The 15,192-nt window shown below is 41.6% G+C and overlaps 1 protein-coding gene across 4 annotated transcripts in view; it reads left to right on the top strand.

Annotated features, from left to right (window-relative positions):
* Positions 1–15,192, top strand: part of TBC1D5 (TBC1 domain family member 5) — a 354,766-nt gene that overhangs the window by 305,213 nt on the left and 34,361 nt on the right. For 3 of the 4 annotated variants that reach the window (XM_066628542.1, XM_066628540.1, XM_066628541.1), the window contains 3 exons: positions 272–357; positions 3,488–3,753; positions 7,812–7,898. In XM_066628542.1, coding sequence (XP_066484639.1) covers positions 272–357; positions 3,488–3,753; positions 7,812–7,898 — 439 coding nt within the window. The remainder of the gene's footprint in view (positions 1–271; positions 358–3,487; positions 3,754–7,811; positions 7,899–15,192) is intronic. The other variant, XM_066628543.1, reaches the window with a different exon arrangement.

Genomic DNA, 15,192 nt, shown 5'->3' with positions numbered 1-15,192 from the left:
GCCATCTAGTGGTGATATGTGATTTAGACAGGAAAATAAAAGAAACAGAAAACTTAGTTATAATTTATTCCAGTATGCTTATTAATTTTAGCAGACATAATTATGAAATATAGACCTCACTACTTCACTTTCTGATTTCTAATATAAGAAAGTCTGCTGTAATCTTTGGCAATCAACTCTTAATTTAACTTGAAATTTCATTTAACAGCAACCAGTTATCCATGTTTTCAAATGTTTTTACTTATACATTATGGCAATTCTTTTTATGTAGCGAAATCCAAGACCTGTGACTTACCAGTTTCAACAAAATTTAGATTATTACAAAGCACGTGGAGCAGACTTGATGAATAAAACTCGGTAAGCCTTTTTCATATTTTATTCCCCAAAAGTGCGTATTTGAGAATTTGTTCCATGCTTACTAACATAATTGCATAGAACTGCAAACCACTTTTAAAAAACTAGGCATTGATTCAGTGATGTGGAATCCAAGAGTGAAGTGATTACATTAGTTTTTTAATAATTGCACTAGTTGATGTCTTCAATATTATTTAATATTACTTATACCTCAGTCCTAAATAAACTGCACTCAGTACAGAAAGACTCTGGTACATGTTTGAAATTAGGTGCATGTAGATTTTGTCCTGCTCTGTTTAACAACTGGGAAAGCCCACCATGCAAAGCAGTGTTTACAGGGAGCTTTCCTTCACCCTGGAACAAATAAGGAACCAACTCTTGCTCAGTCAAGATTCTTCCTGTAGTCTAAGAAGAGTGAGGAGGTGCTTTTTAGCACCTGCTCACCTGGAAACAATTGCAAACGCTTGAACATGTATTTCCTTTCTATAATATTCCTGGTTCTACAAATACTCTTCGGCTCCAGAATAGTTCCTATTCCTCTTGGTAAGTTTGCAACTAAAATGGAAGGCAGGAGGTCCTAGGCAAAGTTCATGTTTTGTGGGCCCTTTCAACCAGCTCGTAATTTTCTTACTCAAACACCTACTGACATGCATGAATCATATGTCTTTTGTAGATTATCTCTCCTTCTGCACTAGATGTGACTATGAAACATCAATATCACTAGTAGAGAATGATACAGAACATGTGACATCAGTCAGATTAAAAATAGTAGCACTGTCAGTGCAGAATGATGGTTTGTTTGGAAGTTCTGGAATGCATGTAAGAGCTGCATAAGAGGCACTTACGAGATTTCCCCATTTACTTCAGTCTTGAGACATGTGTTTCTTGAACATGCAAATTTTTCACTGTTGGTGGTGAAACCACTTTTTCACCAGGGGCTCCCTGAAGGAAAGATGTTTATTGATAGCTTGCAAACAGTTATGGACCACCTTGGTTTAAAAAAAAATGGCACCTAACCGTAACAGCAGGGTGCATAGATTTGGTTCAAGAATTAAATTTATATGCATTAACCCATTTCTGTCCAGCCCACAGCTGTACATATTTGATCCCTACTGCGTATGTGCAACATTGGGCTGAAACTGCTTAATATAAGACCTGGGGTATTTGATTTTAATACTTTAAAACAATCAAGCATTCAGTTAAAAATTGGGGCAATATCTGCTCCCAAAGTGCACAAAAGGCTACAAGTTAAAAGGCTACAAAAGGCAACTTAACTTTAAAAAAAAAACAAAAAAACCTTAGGCAAGTCCAAAGGCCTCTAATGCACGACAAGTCTATCAGTGGCTACTTCTCAGGTTGGCCATGTACTACCTCCAGGTTTAACAGCAGTATACCTCTGAATACCAGTGGCAGGAGAGAAATATGCCTTTCTCTCTTGTTTACTGGCTTCCCAGCTGGTGGGTCACTGTGGGAAGCAGGATGTTGCACTTTTGGCCTGATCCAGCAGGTGTGGTCTAATATCAATTATCAACATGTCTTCTTGAAGCAAAGCTGATGAATTCCTAGTGGAGGGTGAGGGCATATGAAGTAAAATACTAACAGCTAAATGTCATTTAAGAGAGAGTGCATATAGTTCTGTACAACAACTGCTGTATTAGAATGTATTAGATGATTTGGGGGCACATGTGGGCGATGTGTCTGTGCCTTTCTAGACTGTGGCCTCTACTCATTTAAAATTGGACCAAACAAGTTGCTATAAAATCCACCAAAGGCAGCAATTCTGTGAAGAAAAACAGAAGACGAGAAACCTACAGTATATTTTTTATTCATGAGGTTCAGATTTAAATGATTTTATAGGTTTGCAAAAATGTGTGCAGATTTTTTTTTAAATCACGTAAATGTGTAGTATTTATAACAACTTTGCTTTCCCAGTGGCTACGTATTGAGAAGAAATGTCTTTGAATCAGCTTTCTTAAACAAAGCATTTTCATCTAAGCAAAAACTGCAGAGGCTGAATCATTGCACAGCTTGTTTTAAAAATATACCATTGATATCCAAGGTCAATGATGCTTATTGTGATGAAACAAAATTGATTCCCCAGAGACTGGATTCACATCTCCTTGACATTCATGTTTTTAAACTAATACCTTGCTTTTAAATGCATCTCTTAATGCCTCTATAACATAATCAATCCTCTTTTTTCCGGTGATTGTTCTGCATCTTTTGTACATCTTGATAGTGAAGACATAGATATTGATCCTTGTTTGATGGCTATAATCATTTCTTGCATCCATCTATCAAAAAGTTCAGAGCTTACAAAGAGATATACCATACAGTGCTTAATTTGTCAAAGAATCTGCTCCACATCTAGCTTCATGCCCTTGTCCCTGTTTGCAATAACTGCAGCTCAGGAAAGACACTGTATGTTTCTAGGATATTGCAGGGTGAGTTCATTTAAAAGTAAGTGCATTTAAAAGCGAGTGAAGTGCCAAAATTGTTTTGAGAAAGCAGGGCTGGGAGGGGGAAGGTCATATTTTCACTGTACTGCCAAAAATTTCTGATGCACTATCAGTTTACAAAAAGGAACCTCATGCTGGGGAACATTATGAACCTGTTGTACTTTTACATCCAAATATATACTCAATGTGTCCCAGATTCCAGTGTGGCTATGACATAGGTGAGGACTCTGTAGATGTCAGAGTCATTTGGTGCTCCCAAACCATTACTAGCTGTTGAAAATATACTCAATCAAGGATAATTCCTTTTCTGATGCAAGTGAAATGCCCACCCTTTTTCTCCTTGGATTTGCCATCTCTGGAAAGCCACTGCCTCACTCACATATGAACAGGTGGACAGGTTTAGCTGAAGGTTCTTGCTGTTGTTCCCCTCTTTCCCTCAGCAGCATCATTGTTTGAGTGCCTCCACAAAGGTTCAGAGGGCATAAGAAAGGACCTTGCTTGGTCCTATTGTGCCTTATGTGTTCACAGCCTCCCCCCGTTTTGTAATGTTTTGTAATGTTTTTAAGGCAACAACAAATATTTTCAGAAAACTTTGACGCTTTTTGCGGTGTGATGTAAATTATTATTATTAATGGCGGTAACGGCTACTGTTCGTGTTCTGTTTTCTTTTGCAGAGTCGGCGCTAAGGTTGCTCCACTAAATATCAACAAAGTATCCAATAGCTTGCTGAATTTTGGTCGAAAGCTGATTTCTCCAGCGATGACCTCAGGTTCTGCTACTGGACCAGTTGCAATTAGCAGTGGAAGCTTTTCTGCTTCGGTGTTGCCTGTTCGAAGTTCTGTGGAGCTTCCTCAGCAGCAGCAGCAGCAGCAAAATCAGCAACAACAACAACAACAAAGAATGATGAAATCTGAAAGTATGCCAGTTCAACTAAGCAAAGGTAAATATACAGAGGTTAATTTATATTGCTCTTCAGTATTTCCAGGAGTGTTTAAGAAACAGAACTCTAAAATGCAGTACACTATATAACAGTTCAAAACCATTATTAAAACACCAGTTAAAACAGCAATTCAATCAACATTTTAAAAGGCTGAGGTGAATAAAAAGGCCTCTGTCCGACTCCTTGTGTAAACTTCTCCAGGAAGAGAATTCCGCAACTGAAGGTCCTGGCCCCAGTCACTTCCTATCTCACTTTAGGCACCTAGAGCACTACCAGCCCCAGGTAACCTCAGTCAAAGCACTGCACTTTCCACCTGCCTCCTGATGGTGCAGGGTGCAATTCTGCTGCCATCGGTTCTGAGAATTCACAGGTCAGTCCAGCCACGTGTGCCCTTTGATGGGTGTGGAACCTCAGCTAGCGTCCACCCTAGGTGACACCTTATGTTTCCCCTGACCTAGAGGAAGATCTCCAACAGAAGCCTAACTGCATGGACAGGTCTTTGCGTTACCCATTTCTGAGATTGAGGGCGCAATCCTAACCCACTTTCCAGCACTGGCATAGCTGTGCCAGTGGGGCATATGCTGCATCCTTCAGTTGGGGGGCAGGCACAGAGGCCTTCTCAAGGTATGGCTATATTTGTTCCCTTACCTCAAAGTTGCATTACCCTTATGTCAGTGCTGGAAAGTGGGTTAGGATTGCACCCTAAATCTTGCAATAAAAAAGTTGAAAAGCCTTGCCAAATATTTGGGTGGTATCAGCATATAAACTTCAGTCTGTCTTAGCTCCTGACCATTGTTATAAACCTCTTTTTCTCAACACGTGTGCAGTCTGACCTAGCTCCATTTTGTTTCTGGCTGGAATTCCTGGGACTGAAAACAGGAAGTTTACTTCTGATGCTTCCAGGAGCCTCAGATCAGCTCTGAACACAACTGGAACAAGGTTTCAGTCACATCCAGAGGCCCTGTTGGACCACAGCTCACAGATTTAATTATCCATGGTTTCAACATCTGCAGGGGGTCTGGGAACAGATCTCCCACAGATACCAAGGTCCAACTTGTCTAAATTCCCATATAACACTAGAAAGGAGTATTTCATTTATTTTGTCTTTCTTGTTGCTGGTACGTACTTGCAAGTCTGCCAAAGGTAAGTTAGAGATAATAAAATTATTATGAAAATACCATAGTTATATCATGCTTATAATCGACAGGGGTTGGTCATAAGGGGAAAAACATAGCTGGAAGTTGTATTCTTGATTATCCATTTTGCTTTTCAATGTCATTGTAAATTTTCTTGCTTATAGATAATGTATTTCCTCTTTTAAGAGGAAAGCAACTGGATTTTTTCTGACCACAGATTAAAGAGTGATGCATGTTTTGCTCTTCATATAACTTTTAAGTTCTGTTTGCATTTATAAATTATCTTATAAGAATCCAAAATGCATGTCTTTGTCAGTAACATGAGTACAACAGCTCATTTGAGCATGGATGGTCATAAGGAGTCTAAATCCACAGGCGCAGTAATGCTGTGAAATAGAACAATGAGGGTGGCCTTTTTTTTTTTTTTAAAGGAAATTAGGAATCATATAGCACTCATACATAAGGGAAAAGAAGGTATTTCAGCCTGGGGCTACTTATCTGCCTTTTTGCATGTTCCATTCAGTATCTGAGACCCTGCTCTAGGTACCTTACTTCACAGGTGAGATTGGCATCCACCAGGAGCAGGGCCTGATGTCTCCAGGTCTTTGGAATTCTTTACTCCTGGGCAGACCTATCTGGGTTAATGCCCATGCTTGTTCAGATGCCAGTTCAAAATGTGGCTCTTTCAGAGTGAGGTCTCCCAAAGATCTACTGGGAAGATCTTTGGGAGACCTCACTCTGGTTTCTGACTACCAACCTTTGACTGTATCTTGGAGGGTTTGTTTTTGTTTCTGTTTTGTTTTCTTTGCAGTGGTGTTTTCTGTATGTGTTTGGTGCATTTTTGGAGAGCACAATAGTGTGCTGGTTATTCCACTGTGATATTGTTATTGCTTAATTATGAGTTGCTTTATGTTAGCTCTCATGAAAAAAAATGCGATAACCTTTTAAAGTATTAATTTTTAAAAGATCTGGCTGAAAAGCAGGTTTCATCCTCGTTTGTAAATGAGATGAGATTCATGCTTGCATAGCTGCAAGAGCCTGTGCATTTCATGTCCATTTTTTCAAAGCTATTGCCATAATCTAGAAGGTTAGCCACCTATCTCCATTAGGTCCAAATTCATGTTCTCTGAGAGAGCACAGAAAACAGAAACAAGGAATTTTAACGCCATGAGAGGAAAACTTCAACTCAAAATGGGATCTGCAAATCTTTTTTTGATCTCCTGAGTCCCACCCTTTAATGAAAAGGTTGTCAAGTTAGGAATAAAGGATGATCAAAAATTATTGTGCATGAAGGCAAGAGAACGAGGCCTGTGGAAAGCTAATTGGGATAGAACATCTGCCTAGCAACAGAAGGTTAGCATTTCAACTGGGGGAATTCCATGAAAGGAAAGCAGAAAAATAAAAGTCACAAAATACATTCTGACATGGTTTGGGAGAAGGCACAGCAAGGAAAAAAAAAGTGACAATTTCAGACAAAGGAATGGAATGTAGCTGAAACTGGGTCTGCTAGTTTGCTGACACGAAAACAGAGGTTTGTAAATGGACATGGAAACTGGCCAGACCTTTGAAATCATGGCAATTATGGGCCCATTCATGGCAAGGGTCTGCTGGACACTATTGTAAATGTAGGTAATTACTAGATTTATATTCTGGCTTTGATTTACCTTCAGTTTATCACACGAAAAAGGGAGGGTTATAATAAGACCATATAACAACCAGCCAGAACCAGAGACCTCCAGTCTTACAGATACTTATGTGAATGCATGTATGTCAGCATGAAGTGTGCATGGGGCAGAAATTTTGCACTGCTTCCATATTGTTCTGTTTGTGTGAGAGAAAATGTTCTGTTTATGAGAAAATGAATAAAATATACTGAATCATTAAGAATATATGAAACAGGCAGCCCAATCCTAACCTGCGCTGGCCTCTCATGGCCTCCGCTGTTATCCAGCATAGCTAAAGAGGAAACTGGAGGTCTATTCAGGGTAAAGGATATTTCTCCCCTTACCCTAGCTAAAGCCCCAGCCTGTCCAATGGCCTCCTCTGTCAATCCCACCCTCCCAGACCTGTCCCACCCCTGTTCTGTCCTACCCTACCCAGAAACGCCCCCTCCCCGCCTCCATTTTACCCGCCCCTTCGCCACTTAGCAAAACTGTTATCTCTGCCAGGGGCCGGGTGTCCGGATGCAGTGTCGGTGGGATGGCACAGACCTTTCCACTGGCACTGCTTACACATGAGTCAATGCAAACGTGCTTTATGGCATGTTTGCACCAGTTTGTGCCAGCGCAAGCACTACCTGAGATTGTGCTGTGAACCAGACTAACGGGTGCATCTCTCGTAGTATTTTCTGTGCTGACAGTAGCTGTCCATGGTTCCAGAAAGAAATATTTTCCATCCCTACCTGGAGATGTCAGAGATTGGACTCGTATGCAAAGCTTGTTCTCTACCAGTGAGCTATACCCTCTGCCCCCATATGTCGGGAACACTGAGAAAAGGAAAACAGAACAATGCCAGGAAAGACACGCTAAATAAAATAAAAGCAAGGAACAATTATCCAAAATATGTGATAAAACTAAAAATGAAAATTAGATGATTTTATTTTATTCCTCGGTGTTAGGTTGATTGTGCTGGTGTCACATATTGACCACATATTAAAAGATGGTTTCCTGTCCCAAAAGAGCTCATAGTCTCTAAAGAAACCTAGGAGATGTCAGCACCTCCTACTGGGAAGAGTGCTATGGTGGAATGAATTATCCTAAAAAGGGTATTGAAAATATCTCAAGAGAAGGCTCTTTGGCATCCATGTTTCCTTGCATTCCAAAATTACATGTTCAAAAGAAACACATCTTTTGGAAGAGTTTACTTATTTCAGCCGCTGTAAATACAGTTGTTTTTGTTTCTGTTTTCAACTTTATTTACTAGGAGATGTAGTTACAGGCAGTGATGCTCAAGTGTCGGTTCCTGTCCAGAATCTAAGTGTCCTCCAGGGTACAGTTGCTACAGCAACTGGTATGTATTATGGTATGTTTTTGCCTGCATCATTGTCATTGGGGACCCCAGACACACAGTGGTTTCATCTAAGGTGTTTTTCATTTCCAGTGCTTGCCATACTTGAGATATACACTAAGTGGCACTGTTGTTAAAAAAAAAAAAAAGGAATTTCCTTTTACTACTTCACATTTTGGAACATGCTTGGTGTGGCTCTTATCTAATTTCATGCTTTTTTGCTCTCCTGTTTCATTCTTTTCGTAATAGCTTATTCATGAGGTTTGTTAAGCATACCATTTAGGCCAACTATAAGAATCTGCAATTTAGGACTTCTGAACAAAATGTATTCTGTTGTTAGCTCAACAGAATTTTTGAAGAGCCTGTACCTGAAAAAGTGCATTTCAATTCAACAGTTCCAGTTCATTCTATTTAAAAGAAACGAAAGTATGTTCTGCAAATTTCCATCCAGTGTTTCTGCATGTGTGCTGTCTTTCTCCTTTAATGGAGCTACATTTCTTCCACTGATCGGTTTTTGAATCTCATATTAGAGAAAAATCAAAGGTCTTTTTTAGTTCAATTTTACTTTCATTATTACTATGAAGCACTTTCATTTTTTGTGTGCTTTTGGCTTCCTGCTTATCCATTTCCCATCCAAGACCTAGACCCTAAAATGCATAAAAACCTTCAAAGGCTAGGTTTAAAACTCCATGCAACTATGGAAATTGCCAGCTATGGATTATCAAGGGGCACAGTTTAGACTTTAGAGAAACCCCTGAAACTTGGGCACAAATAGCAATAACACCTGGAATCTTTTCAACCTGTCTGCATAAAGTTTAGACAAAGTTCCTTTCTCTAGTTTCTCTAGAGTCTTCTTCCGCAGCCTTGTGACTGGTAACAGCCCAACCTTAATTCCCCTCCTAGCCCTGCTTATATGGGGTAAAAGAAAATATATAAAGTGTTGGTGTTGCCATAGGAGGGACAGCAACCCCCGGGCAACCAATACTGGGGCATCGTGAGAGGTCACCTCTAGAATCAGAGAAGGATGTGGCCAGTCTCTCCAGTCTCCCAACCTGTCAAGGGATCCGGTAGCCTCAGAAATAGGTGGGGGAGGGGTTCCATCACCCACTGTTCCTCCTCCCTGCCAGCAGCCTTGTTCAGGATTGGTGGTGGCCACTGGTGGCCAGTGTCCAACCTGCTAGCCAGCCAAATCCATTCTGCTCTCATCACCAACTAGCATGGGGTTATATGGAGCATCTCCACCCCTTGACTCCACCCCTTCTTCCTGACCAGGATGCATAAGCCTGGCCTGACAGCCTCCAAGGTCCCTGATCTTGTGAGCAGTCGCCACCTCTGCTTCTCTGGAGCTTGCTGATGGCAGCTGAACATTCACCCCAGACTTCTGTCACCCAACCAGGCTTCTCCCTCGATCCCAGTGGGAGCGATCTGACTGCAATCAAGGAGGAAGAGGTGGGGCTCCTGCACCTTTTGCCTCCTTGGGACCAGTCCTGTTGGCGAGGTGAGGAGGCCTTGTGTCGCTGCTACTGCCCTCGTGGAAAAGCCCGCTGACCAGAATCTCAGCCGTGTCAGGCAACCCGTGTGAGTGGCGTCCTGGACTGGATCCTGGACAAAAAGGATTGTGCCTAAACTTTAGTCAGGAAGCATCATCAGGCAAGCACAGGGTTTGCCACAGCTTCCTGGCAATCAAGACCCCAGAGCTTCCTTGATGGGTATTGTGGGCTAACTCTCCAAATCTGAAAGTTCAGCGTGTTGGTGTTCTTCATACCTTACACCATGTATTCCATTGGTGGTTCTTATTTCATTTTTTTTCTTTACTGTGATGTTTCCTTCATCTCCATTGCATCTTCATAGTACTTCCAGCAGCAGGACTATGCCACCTTCTTATTTCTGCCAATCAAATGAATCTGCCTATCTCTGCTCTTTCAGTTTTTTCATCGTTCGTCCCTCTTCCTCGTATTGAGTTCCAGAGAAAAGATCAGTCCAGTGATTTGAAGTAACTGTAATTAAAGTCAATCCACAATTTTTGGAAATTCTCTCCATTCCCCAGAACAGTGGTTTTCAACCTTTTCGTCCCTGGCACACTGACAAAGTACTAAAATTGTCAATGCACACCATCAGTTTTTTGACCATTGACAAGGCACCAGGCTGTTTGTGGGGGGTTCACATCCCCCACTGGCCCTACTAATAAATGACCCTCCTCCAAACTCCTGCGGCACACCTGCAAACCATTCGTAGCACACCAATGAGTCACAGCACAGTGGTTGAAAATGGCTGCCCCAGATGCTGTGCTAGGATGAATAGGGACAGCTGCTCTCCTCCTGGAACATATAAGAGAACCATAGCCTAAAAAGACCTTCTTTACCCAGTTAGCAGGGGTTCTGTAGGGGAGTTAATATAGGCAACTAGGCAACAGTTATCATATGAAAGTTTCTAAATAGGTAGGTCAGCTCTTCATTTTCCTTAAGTGCAGAAACAAAACCTATACAGCTATTTCCCATTAGAGCAATGGCAAAAGCAAGCACGTTTGATCATTTGAGTTGTGCATTTGTTCAATGTTTTAAGCAAAGATGAAAATTTAGAGATGGTTTGAACAGTTTTTTTCAGATTTTGTGTTTCTTCTGGCTGCCATCTCCCTCTTCCTGCAGATAGGCTACTTTGCCACTTCGTTTGTAGATAGTGTCACATTGACCATATTCTCCAAGTGCAAAACAATGAAACCTCCCATACAATTAATCTTTCTACTGTAACTTTTTAGTAGATTTTCTCAACAAACTAGGCAAATATTGCAGCAAATCTTTTAATGATTGATTTAACTTTTGAACTAAAAAGCCAAATTATGAAGAACTGAGTTGTGAGTAACCCTATCTAACAGGCTTTAGGAATGTTCTGTTTGACCTGCAAATATGCAAACACATTTTGAAAAAAGTCCCTCTGAGACACTTGTTCACATTACTAAAATCTTAGCCGTGCAAACGGGCAATCTCTAGTCTCTGCTTGATCAGCCTTGTAGCTGCCAGCTGACCGTCTGTTATTAAATCTCTTTGGTGCAGTATAGACCAGTTTTCATAATTAACCAACACTTGGGATGATGTTTAAAAACCAAAGGTCTGTCACGGAAGATGAAATTTGCTATGTAATCTCCTCCAAGATTGGTTTTTTTTTTGTTTTTTTTACTTTGTGATATGTTGACTTTGTGATAGGTGATTTGTCATTTTGTTGCCTTGGAGACAGTTTTCTTCCAGATGTGTGTGGTTTGGGGTGTTTTGTTTTTTTTAAAATTAGGAGTTAATAACTAAATTAAGGGCCCAATCCTATCCAGCTTTCCAGCTCTGGTGTAGCTACAATGCAGCACCGTCTTATGGGAGTACATGTACCCACGCCTTGAAAAGTTGCCAGTGACTGTCCCTCCACCACAGGATGCAGCGCTCACCCCACTGACACAGCGGCACCAGTCCTGGAAAATTGGATAGGATTGGGACCTAAATCATTACCAATTTTGGAGCAAAGACTGAATGCTTTGAACTTGTTTGTTTTCCATGCTTGCCCAGTGTTGCTGCTTCTCCCTGCAACACTGCAAAAACCTTTCCCTTCCTGTGAAGATTCCTCTTCTCTTTTCTTTCTAATGCTTTTAGCATCTTTAGTTTACAGTCTTCAAAGCTCAGCACTTCTTGGATTTTATACTGTTGAAGGTCATTGTGTATAGTTGGATAATTTTCTGTCACATTAAATTAGTGTACGTGCAATTAAACATTATGTAGACTTTGCACTCCTAGCAGACATACAGCTTCTTAGTGTGTGAGTGTGTAATTTTTTTAAAATAGAAAATTGTACCCATTTTTCTTTCCTACAATTTTATTCTGATTGTAACAGATAAAAGTAGGTTAGACTGAAGGAGGTGACTGGCCTGAGCTCAACCTCAAACCGTCTTGATTGAGTGAAAATCTAAGCCTGAATTTTCTGAGTTTAAGGGCGCAATCCAGAGGCACCCTTGGGCTGATGCAAGTCCCTTGTGCCTGTCTAGGAGGGTCGCAAACATGCTGTAAGGCACATTTGCACCTTCTCGAAAGGAAGCCAGGCCGGCACTCCAAGAAGCGCCGGCCTGCAGAGGCTAACACAAGAGGAGGCCTCCATACCGGCTTCCTCTTCAACTCTTGCATCAGCCAGGCTGGGCCGACGCAAGGAGAAAAGGTACCTGGGGGGAGGCATTCCTGGGCTTGGGGAGGATGGGTGTTGGGCAGCCCCAGGGGCAGGTGGGTGGGAGGCAGGGCTGGGATCCAACAGTTATGCCAGATCCCAACCCCCGTTCCCCGGGGAGAACGGAGCGGCTCCAAGCCACTCCGCTCTCCTCGGACTTTTGCCACCTCAAGAGGTGGCGCAAGTCTGAGGAGACCCATAGGGGCCAGCGGCCCTTACCCAGCGATAAGGGGAAAAGTTTCCCCTTGCCTCTGGCTGAGCCGCTTATGGCTTGGCTTGCCTGTTCCAGTGGATTGTGCCCTAATATTCTATCTGTTCTGGCTCATGATCACAATGCAATATTTTGTAAAATAGGTAAGACTGAGGGATAGTAATAGTCATGATTTGAAATGAATAATAATAATGGTCTGAAAATAAATGCAGTGAATATTTCCCCACAAGCAATGGATGAAATTCTGCATCAAATGGTATATAACATGATGGTATTATTCCTAAAAGCCACGATTTCCAGAATTTTGGTCACTAGGGTGTCACTCCCCCCCACCCAGTATGTCTCGTTGACCTGTTTTGAGTTAAGGCAGTGGTTCTCAAACTTTTAACACTGGGACCCACTTTTTAGAATGACAATCTGTCCGGGACCTACCAGAAGTGATGTCATGGCTGGAAGTGCATCAAGCAAAATAAAATAAATACTGAGTTGAGAGGTCAGTACAATGGGGACCCCACAACATGCATGGGACATTTTTAATTGACTAATAAAGGGAAGGGGTATCCATTAATGCTGAAAAACTCTTAAATTGGTCTATGGAGACACACAGGCACAAAACGTAAATGATTAGTTTTTAATGAAGCAGAAAACATCTGTTGTTTCTGAAGCCTGTTAAATCAACATCCGTTAAGTCAAGGGTTCACTGTACATAATTAGGGGAGGGCCGAAGAAGGAAGTGTATTTTCCTCCCTACCGCTAGCCTTCCCCTTTAGTCTCCCCTGTTTCTATGAACAACCTTTAGTTCAGGCAGAGAGATCTAGCAAAGGCTATCCCCACCATTGCCAGCTCAGTCAGACCAGAAACTCTAGCTCTTGATACTACTACCATCATTCTCATCTAAGAATTTTATACCTTTTATTCTCTATTATTGGAAAATTTGCATATTCGTTCAGTGATGTATGGTGATCTGCAACAACTTATTTTGTATCCGCGTCTTTATGACATATGAGAGTTATAGCCCAATTCTAACCTGTGCTAGAATAGGCAGTTGGTCTTCCCCATATCCAGCGCAAGGTTGGGGCTGGCTGTGGCTCAGCCCAGGTTAAAGGAAATTGATTCCCCTTGCCCCGGGCAATGTGACAGCAGCCCTTGTGAGGCCACTCGAATCTGCACCACCTAAAGAGGTGGCACAGATCCAAACAGCCAGAGGCTGCACTGGGTCACCCGGGAGTAGGGTTAGGATCTGGCTAATAATAGTATCATGTGGTGGTAGCGATGGGGTGGTTTGTATTGTACATCAGGTGGAACATCAGGGTGGAAAAAGAGATCTTTCTGCAGGTCAGCTCACCCCATTAGCTGGTTTTACTCCTGCGGGGTGTGTCAAACAGTAGTTTGACAAACTTTTTCCCAACTGCTGAAATAATTTTGCATACATGAACACAGTAAATCTTATAGTACAGCGTTTCTCAACCAGTGATACTTATATCACCAGTGGTACTTGAGGTGATGTCAGGTGATACACGCAGGACACCCAGACCCCCACAGCCTTGCTGTGAGACAGCAAAACAATGCTGCAAGCAGCAGTAGGAAGCTCTGCTCGGCAGACAGAGCTCCAGCATGCGCTTTTTGCATGCTCAAAACAGCCCTCTCATCTGCCCTGAGCCTCTTACAGGTGTTTGCTGCATTGCATCTGCCCTCCCAATCCGGAAGGAACTGCAATGACATCATCACCGTCACCAGTTACTGCAGGTAGTACTTTCAATAGGTGAACCATGAGAAGTAGTACAGCAGGGGACACATATTGAGAAATACTGTTATAGTAGGTTATAACCTAAAAGTAGTCAGTCATGACTAAGAGTTTTGCCGTTAAGTTTCATTAAAATCAGTCAGGCTTGGTAATGGCTGACATCCTTATTTATCACAATTACCTAAACTTACAGTGTAGTCCTTTGCATGTCTATTCAGAAATGTTCCATTGTGTGTAGTGGGGCTTACTCCCAGATAAACTTTCATTCTTAGGCTGCAATCCTATACATTCTTACCTGGGAGTAAGCCTATTGAACTCAATGCAACCTACTTCTGAGTAGACATATGTGAGATTGAGCTATTAGGCTATAACTCACTGTAAGGGACTTATTATCTTCATACGGAAAGTAAAGATTAGTGACAGATTGCATGTGTGCACATTCTGTAGCAGGGAAGTATTGCCAAAGATCACCAAGGTGGATTTATGACTGTGTGGAGATTCACTTCAGTGTCTGAAGTTCTGCGTTACACCAGCGAACCAATGTAAAGCTGTTCGTCTCTTTCTCTTACTTAGATCCATTTGTCTGAGTCGTAGTCCCTAAAGATCTTTGTGAACACCAATTTATGCACAGGTTGTTTTTTACATGACACAAGATTTTAATTCCTGAAACTAAGTACCTATTCCTTAGTGTCATAGACTGTAAGAACAGGAATAACCTGGAAGGGATGCTAGGGCATATTATCATATCTAGATATGTCTGCTTTGCTCTTTGCTTTACCAGATCTTCTGTTCCTACCAACGCTTTACTCTTTGCCTTCAAATTCCCAGTTCAGCAAATATGAAAACCCTTGATTTGAAAATAGCCAAAGGAAAAAAGCAATTTGTTTTAACATTGCAGTGCATAAACTGAGTATTGATTGTAAGTTTTTCACAGTGCAAAATCTGTGTTTTTTACATGGAACTTGTTTCTGTGTTTAATTTGTGGTTCTCTGCAGAAGAAAGGGCTTTGCAGAGATCCAGCTCTATACAGTTCTTTCTGTCTCATAGTACCATTTCATATCTCCTAAAGTGTGTGGACAGATTTACTTTAATGTTACCAAATCTCAGTGTGTTGATCTGCTTATGAAAGTCACACTTCAGACAGCTTT

This window comes from Tiliqua scincoides, chromosome 5, assembly GCF_035046505.1.
Source record: "Tiliqua scincoides isolate rTilSci1 chromosome 5, rTilSci1.hap2, whole genome shotgun sequence".
Lineage (NCBI taxonomy): Eukaryota > Metazoa > Chordata > Lepidosauria > Squamata > Scincidae > Tiliqua > Tiliqua scincoides.
Note: the sequence above shows the minus strand (reverse complement) of the source record. Positions and strands in the feature narration are given on the sequence as shown.